The sequence below is a fragment of the Rhinolophus ferrumequinum genome, chromosome 19 (assembly GCF_004115265.2).
Source record: "Rhinolophus ferrumequinum isolate MPI-CBG mRhiFer1 chromosome 19, mRhiFer1_v1.p, whole genome shotgun sequence".
Lineage (NCBI taxonomy): Eukaryota > Metazoa > Chordata > Mammalia > Chiroptera > Rhinolophidae > Rhinolophus > Rhinolophus ferrumequinum.
The window spans coordinates 50686530-50701824 of NC_046302.1; the positions used below are offsets into that span (position 1 = coordinate 50686530).

The following is a 15295-nucleotide window of genomic DNA, read 5'->3' on the forward strand; positions in this document are numbered from 1 at the left end:
TGGACAGGCTGGACATGGGAAGAGCAAGGACTGGGCCTATCTGGGGGAGCTTCCCACAGGGAGGAGGCAGCCGGTGGGCAGATGCAGGCAGGTTCTGACAGAGACCAAGAGAGTATGAAAACATAGAAGGCACTAACCTTGCTCCCTGAGGAAACGAGAACAGACAATCACTTGGTGATGCCAAATGGATCCGTGCCTCCTGTCCAGAGAAGGCCAAGTGCAGGGGTGAGAAGGAGGCAGCAGTGACCTTTCACTGAGAGGGTGAGAATCCCTATGTTCTGGATCAATGCAGGAAGAGGAAGAGAAGCCGGAAGGGTCCCCGTGGCCTAAAACAATTCAAGTAAGTGAAGTGCTCATACAAGTTTGATTGTTGTTGTTGTTGTTCTAGATCTCGCTAGACTCATCATGAATTCACTTGGCACAGCAACCGCTCAGTTTGGGTTTGACCTTTTCCAAGAGCTGAATAAAACTAAGGAGGGCAACATCTTCTTCTCCCCTGTGAGTATCACAACTGCCATTGGCATGCTCTTCCTGGGGGCCCGAGGAGCCACAGCTGCCCGGTTACAGGAGGTAGGTGGTCTTCCTTTGCTTGCCAGGCATAGTCTTGTCTCTGGGGGCAGCCTTCTCGCATTACCTCGAACATATGCTCCTCTTGACGTGTGGGGCAGGAAACAGAGAGAGCGTGTGAAGACACAGAGAAGTCTCAGGTCTACCAGGGACGTCCCCTTCCATCTCCACATTCCGCCATGCCATCGCCTCCCTAGTGCTTGGTATTCCTTTGGGTGAGGCCTGGGTCGGTGGCCTTGTCCAAAGCCATTAACCTCATAATTAAAGACAGAGTGGGAAGAACAAAACCTACTGGGAGAAGTTGCATAATCCCCACTAGGGTACAAATGACACATCAAAGAAGAGTACATGAACAGGTAAAGCAATGTGGGCTCCTCCAGACCTTTTCATGATTTTGCAAGAGAAAAATGTTACCTGTGTGCCACACAGGTACCCTGTGTGGTTTCTTTAACAAACATCCACTTTCCCCTGACTGATTCTGTGTGAGGTTTTTCTCTGCTCTGATTTGACCACCGCCATGATATTTTCGGTCCCTTCCAGGTGCTTTTCTCTGAGAAAGAGAGAGAAAGTTCCAGAATCACAGCTGAGGGAAATGAGGTGAGAGACTTGTCTTACAAACTGCAGCGTGGTTGCTCCCTAGATGTGGGCTCACCGGGGAAATGCGAAAAAGAGGTAACACTTCATACTCATTTTTAAGCAATGATTATCACAGCAGCCACATAATGTTGCTAGAGTCATGCAATAATAATAGTCCCTTAGTGTTCAGAAGAGACCTTAAGTTTAATGTTCACTAACCACTAGGATAGATCCTGGTGAAGGCTAACAGACTGAAAAGTCCCTATAGCAGGGTTTGGAGTTAAACAGATTTGGGTTCAAATCCTGGCTCGGTCACTTAGCAGCTGTGCTACTTTGGGCAAGTTGTTCATCTTCTTTGGACCTCTGCACAGTGTGCAGTAGGGTGTCAGGAACACACTGGTGGCTCACCCCGTGGTGGTCGTGGTAGGTGATGTTATTCCTACATTCTATTTTTATTTTAAGCTCTTCCCCCCACCTGCTAAGGTTTTATGTAAAAGAAAGAATTGGCACAGGACCCATGACTTCCTGGGGTCTCTTCCAGCTCTAGGGTTGTAGCATTCCTCACCCACAGGACAGAGTGCGCAAACATGGGAGTGGGATTCAGTCCAGGTCGGGACTGGCATTTGGTAGTCGTAGCCCAGGCCCCCATGAAATGGGGGCTCCAGTCACCCAGCAGTATGGGCTGTTCATTTCATAATCCCACATGGCCAAGTTGAATGTCTTCCTCACGTGCGTGTGCACAGAGTCAGGTTTCCTTCCAGGTTTTGGACGACAGAATTGGGTCAGATTGCTGCTCCACTGTCCACTCACTCAAGGAGCACAGTTGTCTGAGAGCACTTCCCTCCCAAGCACGGTGGTCCACACAGAATCTTTGTGTGCATTAGAAAAAAAAAAGAATGTAGTGACTAGAAAATTTCAGATCGTATGTGTGGCTCACACTGGTGGCTTGCATTTTGTTTGTATGAGACAACGCTTGTCTATAGGAAAGATCTGGGAGGTAGGGTGTGTGCATGTCCAACTTTGTTGAATATTACAAGATGTTTGCCGAAGGATGATGCCAACATCTATTCCTTGCAACAGTGTCTACAGATCCATTTCACAGAGACAGTAGGACCTGAAATCACCCGGGTTTATAATCCCCAGGCATCCATATTCATACTTATATATACATACCTACATACGTACATATGTATATTTTTTCTGTATCTATTTGTGATCACATGATCTTTTTATCTGTTGACGGAGTGAATTACATTAATTGAATTTGTAATGTTAAGGCATTTTTGCATTTGTGGGATTATCAACTTGGTCATGATTAAAAAATATTATACATTATTAAATTGGGTTTGGTAATATTTTGTTAGGAGCTTTAAAAAAATGTAATGTTATAAACACGATCAATCTGAAATATTTTTTCTCGTCCTGTCTTTGTCTAGTTTTGGTATCAAATTACCACTAGACTCATGAATTGGGGAACGTTTCCTCTTTTTTTTAATTCCCTGGAGAATTTGTATAAATTCGGAAACACACCTAATATTCTGGGCAGAATTGGGATTTAAAACTTCCTGGGCCTGGTGATTGATTGATTGACTGATTGATTGATAATTTCTGTATCTATGATTGTGACTACTTTAGATAACTTCATATGCGTGGAAACATACAGTATCTGTTCTTTAGTGATTGGCTTATTTTGTTTACCATAATGTCTTTGAGATTCATCCATGTTGACATACATAATAGGATTTGCTTCTTTTTAAAGGCTGCGTAACATTCCATTGTATGTATGTATCACATTTTCTTTACCCATTCATCTGTTGATGGCAACTTGCGTTGCTTCCACTTCTTGGTTGTTGCGAATAATACTGCAATGAACATAGATGTGCAAATATTTCTTTGAGATTTTGTTTTGAATTTTTGGAGATGTACTCAGAAGAGTGATTGCTGGATCATATGGTAATTTTATTTTTAAAATTTTGAGAAACTTCCATACTGCTTTTATAACAGCTGCACCATTTTACATTCCCACCAACAATGCACAAGAGTTCTAACTTTTCTTACTAACACTTGTTATTTCCTGTTTTTTGATAGTGGCTATCCAAATGAGTGTGAGGTGATATCTCATTGTAGTTTTGACATTTGCATTCTTCTTATGATTAGCGATGTTGAGCATGTTTTCAAATGCTGTTGGCCATTTGTTTATCTTCTTTGGAAAATTGTCTATTTTCAAGGCCTTTGCCCATTTTTTCATTGGGATATTTTGTTGCTGTGGTTGAGTTGCAGCGTTCCTTATATATTCTGGATATTAACCCCTTATCATATATACGAGTTGCAAGTATTTTTCACTCTGTTGACTTTATCCTTTGATGAGCAGAAGGTTTTTGGGTTGATGTAGTCCCATCTGTCTATTTTTGCTTTTGTTTCTTATGCTTTTCACATCATACTCAAGAAATCATTACCAAATCCAATGTCCTAAAATTTTCCCTTATGTCTGTCTTCTTTTAGTAGTTTTATAGTTTTATGTCTAATGTTTAGGTCTTTTACTTATGTTGAATTATTTTTTTGTATATAAGTAAGTATAAGGTAAGAGTCCAACTTCATTTTTTTGCCTGTGCATATTCAGTTTTCCCAGCACCGTTTTTTGAAGAGACTGTCTTTTTCTCATTGTGTAGTCTTGACACTCTTGTTGAAACATTATTTGACCAAAGATTTATTTCTGGGCTCTCTATTGTTTCCATTGGTTCACATATCTTATGCCAGTACCACACCATTTTGCTTAACTATAGTATGGTTTTGAAATCAGGAAGTATGAGGCCTCCAACTTTATTCTTCTTTTTCCAGATTGCTTTGGTTATTCAGGGTCTATATGAATTTCAGGTTTTTTTTTCTTCTATTTTTGCAAAAAATGCCATTGAGACTTTGATAGGGATTGCATTGAATCTATTCATCACTTTTGGTAGTATAAATATTTTAACATTGATGTATTTTCAAATCCATGAGCATGGGATTTCTTTCCATTTATTTGTATCTTCTTTGATTTCTTTTTAGCCTTTTTTTTGTAGTTTTCAGTGTACAAGTCTTTCACCTCTTTAGTTAAGTTTACAGCAAAGTATTTTATCCTTTTTGATACTATAGTAAATAGGATTATTTTCTCAATTACTTTTTGGATTGGTCATTGTTAGTGTATAGACATGCAACTGATTTTTGTATATAGGTTTTGCATTCTGCAACTTTTCTGAGCTAATTTATTAGTTGTAACATTAAATTTTTTATTTTTTATTTTTTTTGTGTGGAACCTTTAAGGTTTTCTACATTTGAGATCACGTCATCTGTGAACAGGCATAATTTTACTTCTTTCTTTCTCATTTTCATTCCTCTTGTTTCATTTTCTTTTCTACTTGCTCTGGCTATGACTTCCAATACTATGTTGAATATATAGAATAGCACTGGCGAGAGTGGACATCTTTGCTTGATTTTAGAGGAAACGCTTTCATTTCCCCATTGGGTGTGATGTTAGCTGTGGGCTTTTCCTATACGGCTTCTATTATGCTCCGGCTGGTTCCCTCTATTCCTAGTTTGTTGGGTGACTTTTTATCATGAAAAGTTATTGAATTTTGTCAAGTGCTTTTTCCACATCAATTGAGATAATCATGTGGGTTTTGTTTCTCACTGTTAATGTGTTGTGTTACATTGATTGGATTTTATATGTTGAACCATCCTCACATTCCAGATACAAATCCTATTTGGTTATGGTGTATAATTCTTTTAATAAACTGTTGAATTTGGTTTGCTAGTATTTTGTTGAGGATTTTTGAATAAATATTCATCAGGGATATTTGTCCATAGTTTTCTTTTCTTATGTCTTTGTCTGGTTTTGGTATCTGGATAATGTTGGCCACATAGAATGAGTTTGAAAAGGTTCCCTCCTCTTTAAGCCTTTAGGAGACTTTGAGCAGGAGTGATATTAATTCTTCTTTAAATGTTTGGTAGAATTCTCCAGTGAACCTAACTGGTTCTGGGCTTTTCTTTGTTAGAAGTTTTTGATTACTGATTGAATCTTCTTATTAGTCATATTTGTTCAGATTTTTTATTTCTTCATCATTCAGTCTTGGTAGGTTGTACGTTTCTAGAAATTTATCCATTTCTTTTAGGTTTTAGTTTTTGGAGTCTTCTATATGTTTTCTTAGTTACTCTAGTTAAGGGTTTCTCACTTTTGTTGAACTTCTTAAAAAAGACCAACTCTTGCTTTTGTTAACTTTATTCTATTGTTTTTCTACTCTCTATTTTGTTTATTTCTGCTCTAATCTTTATTATTTTCTTCCTTCTAACTTTTGGTTAGGTTGTTCTTTTACTAGTCCCTTGGGATGTAAAGTTAGGTTGTTGATTTTATTTGTTGCTTTGGTTGGGTCATGTTTACCTCTTCTTTGTATGTTTGTTATCTTCTGTTGGGGCTTTGGCATTTGGAAAGTCAGCCACCTCTCCCAGTCTTTGTGGTTTGGTTTAATACAGGCATAGCTTTTTCTAATCAGGCTGGCTAGAGATTCTGGAGACTTTGTAAGCCTTTTCTGGGGGATGCATTCTCTCTGAGCATGTGTGGGTAATCTCCTAGTTGAAGAGGTTTACTGATTTCTACTCAGGAACTCTCCCTGGTATCTGTCTCTGGTGCATGTTGGTTGCCTTTGTTCTCAGTGGCCAACCTGGTGCCCTGTTCCTATCAGCATTTATATTCAGGCAGACAGAAACCAGACACTCATGCAGCTTCCGGAAAAGTCAGAATGTTAGATGTACATTCCACTCTTCTCTTTCTTTTCTTCCCAGGGAGAAGTTGGGAGTTTTTTCCCAATCACACTGTGTGTGTGTGTGTGTGTGTGTGTGTGTGTGTGTGTGTGTGTGTGTGTGATGGGCAGGGAGGAACTCTGCTGAGTGAGTGTCATGAATTTTGCTACCAGGTTTCAATGCAGTTGGTTTCATACTCATTGAGGTCCAAGAACCTCTTAAGTAATTTCTGAATTGCTTACAAAGCTATTTGGTTCTTGTATTGTTGTTAAATCAGTGTTTCTAGTGGTGAAAGATGGATATGGAGCTTCTTATTCTGCCATCTTGCTGATACCACTCCTGGGAAGTTTTTAAGAAAAATTTATACATGGTAGATGTTGTCAGGTTGTATCCACCTTCGTCTCTTCTTGAATGAATGGTTAACTGTATGTTGAATTCTAGGTTGATATTTTCTCTCAACGATTTGAAGGTACCATTCTACTTTCTGCGCCCAGTGTCTCTATTAAGAAGTTGGTTTATTTGGCATCCTTTAGTAGGTGATCTCTCCCTGGCTGCTTTTAAGTTTTGGTGTTTGTTTTTGTTGATCCTGAATTTTTACTACAATGTGTCCAGATATGGATTTCTTTTATTTACCAAGACAAGTTTACTGTGCTTTCTCAATATGAAAATTCATACTTTTAAATCAACTCTGGAAAATTCTTAGCCACTTAATATTTTGAATAATGCATGTTCTCCATTCTCTTCTTGACTTTTGGAAGGATGCTAGAATTCTTATTCTATTTCCATCTGTCATACATATATTTTTTATCATTTTTTTGCTTTATGCTGCATTCTATGAAAATTATTCAGACATATCTAGTTTACTAATTTAGCAGTACCTGATTGGCTGTTTAACCCATCTATTGAGACTTTAAATTTCAATGCTTATTGAATATATGGAAATTCTGATTGTTTTCTAGGCTGGTTTTATAACCAGGCTGGTTTTATAACCAGCCTGGAAATTGTTGACAGTCTCTTGTTTTTTCACTATCTTTTCTGGTTAAACATTTTCAATGTACTGCTTTTTAAATGTGATATCTGATAATGTCAACATTTAAAGTTCTTGAGGGTCTAACATGACTGTTTGCTATTTTTCTTCTGATTCTTGATATATGACTTATTTTTCTCATGATTTGTAATTTTGGAATATGAGCTAATATTTTGTTGGTAATTTATGGGAGTCCAGTGAAATCTGGGTCGTGGTTACCTTTCTAATACAGATAATTTTTTTCTGAAATAAGATCTGTGGATGTTATCAATCCAGGGTCACTTTAAGTTAATTTCTTAGTTTGCAGTTTCCCAGGTTTCAGAAGTAATATACATTGAAACCCCAAGCCTGTTTGATAGCCTTTTCTTCCCTTTCCCCATTTTCAGGTCAACTTATTCACAACTGGCCCACTGGAGAAATACTCCTACCACATTTTTCTCTTTATAGCAATCCATTATTCCCTAAATGCTTCAATACCTTAACCTGCCCACATCACATATCCGTCAGCCTGACTATCCATAGAATGATCACTAGCCATTAAAAAGCTCATAATAGCAAGGAGGAAGCCAAAGGTCAAATTCAGCCTCAGATATTTTGTTAGAGCAGCACACTTTTACATTTTCAACTTCAACGTCTCCAAATGCTTAATAATTATTTACAAAAATTCACGGGGTATCTGTAATGTGCCAGACACTACTCTGGGCATTGAGTAACCAGTAGTAAAATAAAAAGATGAAACAAAAATCCTACAGGCTTTACATTCTAGAGGAAGAAGGCCTTTCTGTTCTCAGTGTGATCAGGAATAAGCTTTTCAGCTCAAAATGAACATGCCTCTCGCTTGCATCCAGTGTGAATGGAAGTAGCCAGATGTCACTCAACAGGCAGTAGGACCACGTTCTTCTCTGTTTCAGGGAAGTGTTCTGGGTCAGCTGCCTCTGCTCACTCCTCAGCCCTCAGTCAGAAAACTGATGGATTCTACAAAAAATGCCTAGAAAAGTTTTGTTTTTTTTTCCCTCCTAGACACAAGGATAAATAAATCTCACTTCAGCTCCATGTATAGTTCTGACAACTGGCTACTTGTCCAATCATTAGTCAATTTTATGATCCACTCTCTGGAACACAAATTGTCAAACTGCAGAGGGTGGATAAGAGCCATCTGAGGAATCCCCTGCTTTCTTCAGGTGCTTAGTCTTGTGGGAAGTTAAAGGTAGGCATATGAAGAATTTAGTGGGTGATATTTGAGATTAAAAAAGCAACCCGAGTCAGAAAAGTCAGATCTGTGGTGTCGGGCTGAGGAACAGGCTTCTTTGTGTAACTGAGATTGGTTGTGACTTACGTTATCATATGATTTGTGTAAAAGCCACCTGACAGTCAGGGGCCACACCAAACTCATGGGCCATCCTCAAGGTTGCAGAACTGAGGGAAAGACCCTGCAACCACATCTTCTTGGGGGAGAATCTAGGCTTACTTTTGCCAAGATAACTCACTGAGTTTTTGTTTTTGTTTTTAAGATTGAAGAGAAGACAGAAGAGATACACCACCAATTCCAAACGTTTTTGAGTGAAATAAGCAAACCCACTAATAATTATGAACTGAAAATAGCCAACAGGCTATTTGGAGAAAAGACATACCTTTTCCTTCAAGTAAGTTTTTTTGTGTCCATCGCCTCTGTGAGTGGGATTCATGCATGGCCAAATGGTCCTGTTAGGACTGTAGAACCTGGAGGCATGCTGCCTAAGATGACTGCCTGGCTTGGCCCAAATCACTCGGTGTTCTCCCCCTGCCCGCCTGCTCTGCTTGGTTTTCAGACATCCAGGCCCTTTGAGTGCTTCTTTCTAATTTTGGCAGTTTAAATCTGATTTTTTTTTTCCTTAACCTTATTGCACCTGTATAAAAATGTATGTGGAAGTACTCCGAGTGATTTGCCCAGATCCCCAGAATCCCTGCTTACAAAATGAGTCATCTTGATACACAGCAGAACTCATTTAGAGATGCTGGGAATGGATAAATTGAATTTTCAACCTCTTTCTATTCCTTCCCTGTTTCTCCTAAAGAAATACTTAGATTATGTTGAAAAATATTACCATGCTTCTCTGGAACCTGTTGATTTTGTAAACGCAGCAGATGAAAGTCGAAAGAAGATTAATTCCTGGGTTGAAAGCCAAACACATGGTAGAGTATGGATGGTCATTCATCCTAAAAACGCTTCTTGAGTTCCCGCTGTGAGTGAACACTATGCTTGTCTCTGCAGGGGGTGCCAGGGTGGGCTCGCTTTGGGAGGGGACTTGAGATGGGTTTTCCAGGGTGGGAAAGGCAGGGACTTGCATGAGGTGTGGGAGAAGCCAATGGTGGGCTGATCTCATCAAATGTGGGGAGAGCCACGGAGAGCCAGGGAGAGGACCACAGGAAGCCGGAGTCTCCAATAGTGGAGAATTATTTACACATGGCTGCGGATCACAGCAGCTTTGGGGCTCCTGAAACTGGGCTCCTGTCTCTCTTGGGTTCACATGCTTTCCTTTGTATCAGAGTCTTTCTTTCTCAGTCTGGGTTCCTAAGTGAAAATGTCACAGAGGGTTCCCCTTTCTCTTTATCAAGTAAGAAACGCTCAGCTCTGCCAGCCAGACCTGCCTCTGCTACTTACCGCTGGAGCTGCCTGGGCCTCATCGCCATCTGAGAATCACGTGGGGATGATAACAACTTTCAGCCCCATCCACAGCAGAGAACTTGCCAGCGCCCTCACTCCGTCCTCCGCTCCTCATTCCCCAGGATGAGCCAAATACACAAGGAGCACCAGAGAGTGAAGAAAATATGCAAATATGCTTGAGGGCGGGAGGCTGAGCGATAGATGAGACTTCAGTGTTAGAGTTTCAGATTACATATTTTATTTCAGTTATCAGGGAGACAGCTGTTATTTCAGAATACATTTTTTCGTTATAGTTAGCACAACTGAAATGAAAAGACAAAAAAAGCAGGAAAAAGGAGGGTCTATCGGAGAGTTGGTTAAATCAGTATTCTTTAGGATTTACTGTGAGATGGGTTGAACCCAGAGACAAAAACATCACCTCCTTTTCCAACAAAATAGGAATTCTCTAAATCTCAGGTGGTAACTGTATCGAATGGGTAAAAATAATAACAGCTAACATTTACTAAGTGCTTGTTGTGAGCCAGTCACTGTTCTAAGTGCCTCACACGTATTAAATCATGTACTCCTTTCAACAACCCTATGAGGCAGGGCTTATTCCTGTTTTACAGATGTGGAAACTGAACCACAGAGAGTTTAAGTAACTTGCCCAAGTTATTCCTCAGCTGATAAGAGGCAAAACTGGATGCTAAAGAGGCCATCTGCTCCCAGAGCCTGTGTTCTTTAACCATCACCTCAATGTGTCCAATAGGTGGTGGGCAAAGCGAAAGCATCCCTCTGGATTCTGTCAGTGAACGCTTTGTGGGCCAGGCAGGCCTGCAGGTGCTGACCTGGCTGAGGTGTTAAAGATCGGTCAGGTCCACCTGCATCGTATCTGCCAGGCATATCACTTATAATTTTGAAGATGGGCCAATTTGTTGTTTGTTTGCAGAAACCATCAAGGACCTGTTTCCAGATGTGTCTCTAAGCAGCTCCACAAAGCTGGTGCTGGTGAACATCATGTATTTTAAAGGGCAATGGGACAGGGAGTTTAAGAAAGAAAATACCAAGGAGGAGGAATTTTGGCTGAATAAGGTATGGTCCTGTATGTATGTGACATAAGGAGTGTAAAATCTAAAGTCGTATTTTAGCAAATGTACAGGATAAACAGCAAATGGTAATTCAGAGGCTCTGATCTTTAGCATGATTTTCGGTTGAGCAGATTGTTTTAATAAGCTCGCCTGGTTGTCTTATGCCTCTTTTGACACTGGGTGCTCTGTTAATTTGTTGCAGAGTACAAGGAAATCTGTGCAGATGATGACACAGCACCATTCCTTTAGCTTCACTTCCCTGAAGGACCTGCAGGCCAAAATTCTGGAGATTCCATATAAAAACAATGACCTAAGCATGTTCGTGCTGCTACCTGATGATATTGAGGGTCTGGAGAAGGTAAAACCTCGCATCTCCCCATTCTTGCTTTCATTCTGGAGGCTTTGTGTCCCAGAGCTTGTTCTGGGTGAGCCTGGAAACAGGACTTCTGATTTGGAGCTGGTGTCTAGCAGTGCCACGTGGAAACGATTTCTCACTCTGGGCAGGATATCTAAAGAGGAACATTAGACGGTATCAGGTTGATTGAGAACAACTGATACGAAATATTTGGGAATTAGCTAAAATGAACCTCGTAGGAGATTTCTAAAGATCTCCCACCATTCTGAAAAATGGTTGATCTCTATAGACATTTTTTCCCAGAAAAAATTCACATATGCACATATCCACCAAGTTCTGTGACTACCATGTTTCCCCGAAAATAAGACCTAGCCAAACAATAAGCTCTAATGCGTCTTTCAGAGCAAAAATTAATATAAGACCCAGTCGTATTTTACTATAATATAAGACCAGGTCTATAATATAATATAATATAATATAATATAATGTAATGTAATGTAATGTAATGTAATGTAATGTAATGTAATGTAATGTAATATAATAATACAATACTGGTCTTATATTAATTATTGCTCCAAAAGATGCATTAGAGCGGATTGTCTGGCTAGGTCTTATTTTCGGGGAAACAGGATACTTAGGAGGCTCATGGACCTTTGGAATTTTTTTCTTACACCTTCAATTGTTAAAAAAAGTTTTAGGTTTACAGCAAAATTGAGAGGAAGGTACAGAGGTTTCCCGTACACCGTCTGTCCCCACACGTGTATAACCTCTCACATAATCAACATCACTTATCAGAAAAAGGTTTTTTCCTTTGTTGTTGTTTTTTGTTTTTACCACGGATGAACCTAAACTGACACACAGTAATCACCCAAAGTCCATAGGATCCTGAATCTTGAACCCCTTGATTTAGTCCCACTCACTTGGGTATTAAAAAAAGTTGATGTGCCTAGTATCCTGTGTTTTTGAAATCAGAAAGGCTTTGTTTCAAATCCCTATTCCTTATTGTAATGATTAGAGACCATGCTCTCTCTCTCTCTCATCTATCCATATCATCTATATCTACATCCATATCATCTATATCTAAACACACACTGCACAGCATTCCATATTATAATAACATGTGACAGGTGGTATATTATTATTATTATGTGGATGCTCTTCTCTTGCTGTGAAAGTGTTAATAGCATCCTACATTGGAAAGTATTTTGGGACAGCAAAATGGCAGGTGTATGAAAGCTTTAAGAGCATTTCTACTCCGACTCAAAAACCCCAGTTGTGGGAATTACCCTGGGGAAATAATTCAGAAGGAAAAAAAAGTTGCCTTTCTAAGTTAAATCAGTAATTTTTTCATTAAATACACTAGGATACTTAGTTTGAAATTCATCATAATTTTTATTTTTGTACTTATAGCATCTCTCAGCATCTATCGTAATGTCTGATACATATTAAATATTTGTGAAAAGATTGAATGGATGAATGTTGGATAAAATTTATCAATTTGATGAAAATATTGTCCATCAGTGTGAAGATATTTAGGAGAGATATGGTGTAGTGTAAAATGTGTACACGATAACACGTAAAATGGACATTCACTGTGATTGCAACTATGTAATATATATTTATATACTGTGTAGTATAATAACTATGGTATTGTATAATACATCATATTAATTATAATAATATGCTTTTTGTATATAATTTATGTAAACATAAAATTTATTATACACAAAATTATACATAACATATATGCATACAAAGACTATAGGGGAATAGTAAAATATGACATAATATGTATTAGATTGGTAGAATAAGAAATGACATTTCTCATTTTTAAAAACTCATTTAATGCGATTGAGTTTTCACATGTGCGCAGATAATTTAAACAGAGAACTATAAGACCAGTGCCTGCTATATAAAGATAACAGGTGTCACGCAGGGTGTCCGGCGGGGTCTCTGGTCCCGCTCCCCACACAAGAACGCAGGATATGGCTAGGGCAAAAAGGAACACCCACGGAGCCATAGGTAGGGAAGTCATACCACTATGGTCTCACTGGGTTTACACGATGTGTGACCTGCTGTCCGCTTTGCTGCCCACTGACCGACTCTCCTCCACTCTCCTTCAGTCTCCTCCTCTCTCCTCAACTTCCCTCCATAGCCACAGCAGTTATATTAGTGGCCAATGGCTCAATGGCTACAGCTGACGGCCAACCAGCCACAGCTGATGGCCATTTACTACCTGAGCCAGCACCTTTCCACATGAGGCCGAGAGCCTGGAAACTGCTTTCTGGGGCTCTGTCCCCACACAGGGTAGTGAAATGAAATTTCTACTTTTATTTGTTACTAAAATTAATGGTGTCTGACTGATACAGATCGGTGTTACATTGTTTTAAACTTTTATTGATAATCACGGCATTCATTCTTTCCTCCCTTTTTTTTTCCTTAATAGATTATAGATAAAATAACTCCTGAGAAACTAATAGAGTGGACTAACCCAGGGCATATGGAGGAAAGGACTGTGAATTTGCGCTTGCCCCGGTTGGAAGTGGAAGATAGTTACGATCTGGAGGCCGCGCTGGCAGCCGTGGGGCTGGCGGACGCCTTCAGTGAGTACACGGCCGACTACTCAGGAATGTGCTCACGTTCCGGGATGCACGCCCAGAAGTTCCTGCACAGGTCCTTCGTGGTGGTCACCGAGGAAGGTACGGAGGCTGCAGCTGCCACCGGCCTGGGCTTTGCCGTCACATCAGGGGCAGGTTACGAAACTTTTCACTGCAATCATCCTTTCCTGTTCTTCATCAGGCACAATGAATCCAGCAGCATCCTGTTCTTTGGCAGATTTTCTTCTCCGTAGGCCAGTCATTGCTTTGGCAGAAAACCAGTGCCGGAGTATTCATGTGACTATGGAAAGAGCCCATTCTTTATAAAAATTTGCTTTTTTTTGCTTGCATTCCAGTCTTACCATCAAAATTGATGATTTAATGACTGTAATGGGTGTGTGTGTTTATAAATTTCCTGAAAAGTGAAATGTCCTTTTGTTTGTGCCAGGTATGAAGTGAGTTACATCAAGGCTTATTAGTAATCTGTTGATTTCTTCTGAAAGTAAACCAATGTCTTGTGGTTTTGTGCCCTAATGGAGAGAAATAGTCTCATCAGTAATGACTATGGACTAGTGATTTTGGGAGTCCCTCCAGTTCTGATATTTTGACAGATTATAATGCAAAGGAAAATTAAACAATAATTTACTTAATTCATGTGTTACTTTTTTCTTTCTCAGCAGTGTGGCAAACTACACATAAGAAAGAGAATTTAGAAACACATTAGCAAAACATAAATTAAAACTCAAAAGCCAGAATAAAATGAAACGATATACCAGGCAGAGATGATGCCATATTTTCACCCTCTCTCCTAACAGAGAATATTATCCATTGTCAGTTGCATAACCATTTGGATATTGTGAAACAAATGTGATTATAAAATAGGATGCACTCATTTTAAGACTAGAACTTGATGAGTTTTGACAAATGTATACACCTGTGAAAACACTACCACACCCAAGATCCAGAATATTTTCATCATCCCCCCAAGTTCCCTTGTTCTGTTTCCCAGTCAACCACCCCACACATCCCCAGCCCAGGCAACTGTTGATCTGCCTTCAATCACTACAGGGTAGACTGGTCATTTCTAGAGTTTCGTTCAAGTGGATTCATACAGTATATTTTCCTTTTTGTCTGGCTTCTTTTGCTGAGCGCTGAGAACATTACTGTTGTTGAAATATCAGTATTTCCTTATTTCCTATTGATAAACAGTATTCCATTATATGGGTAAACTACATTTTGTTTATCCATTTACCCATGGATGGGCATTCGTGTTGCTTCCAGTCTGGCTACTATGCATAATGCTGCTGTCTGCAAGTCTTTGTGTGGACATATGTTTTCACTTCTCTTGGGTGGACAACCAGGAGCAAAATTGCTGGGTCATATGGTAAGTTCAGGATATGTTTAAATTTATTAAAAAACTGACAAAATGTTCCCCAAAGTGATTGTCCCACTTCCCATTCCTGTGAACAATTGTATGAGAATCCCAGTGGTTGGTGTGGCCAGTCTCATGGTGGTTTTAATTCATGCATTTCTCTTATAACTGATGACAATAAGGATCTTGTCATATGTATATTGGTCATATGTGTATCTTCTTTTGCGAAGTGTCTGTCCAATTTGTTTGCCCATTTTAATTAAATTGTTTTTTTACCACTGACTTATAATTGTTTTTAATATATTCTGAATAAAAGT

At 39.4% G+C, this 15295-nt stretch overlaps 1 protein-coding gene across 1 annotated transcript; it reads left to right on the plus strand.

The window, feature by feature from the left end:
* The first annotated feature begins 392 nt into the window (after positions 1–392).
* On the plus strand, positions 393–14617 carry SERPINB13 (serpin family B member 13). Its single transcript, XM_033087578.1, has 7 exons — positions 393–498; positions 1108–1239; positions 8455–8586; positions 8998–9115; positions 10516–10658; positions 10857–11012; positions 13456–14617. The coding sequence occupies exons 1-7, from the start codon at positions 406–408 to the stop codon at positions 13858–13860; spliced, it is 1179 nt and encodes a 392-aa protein (XP_032943469.1). The 5' UTR covers positions 393–405; the 3' UTR covers positions 13861–14617.
* Positions 14618–15295: the final 678 nt, after the last annotated feature.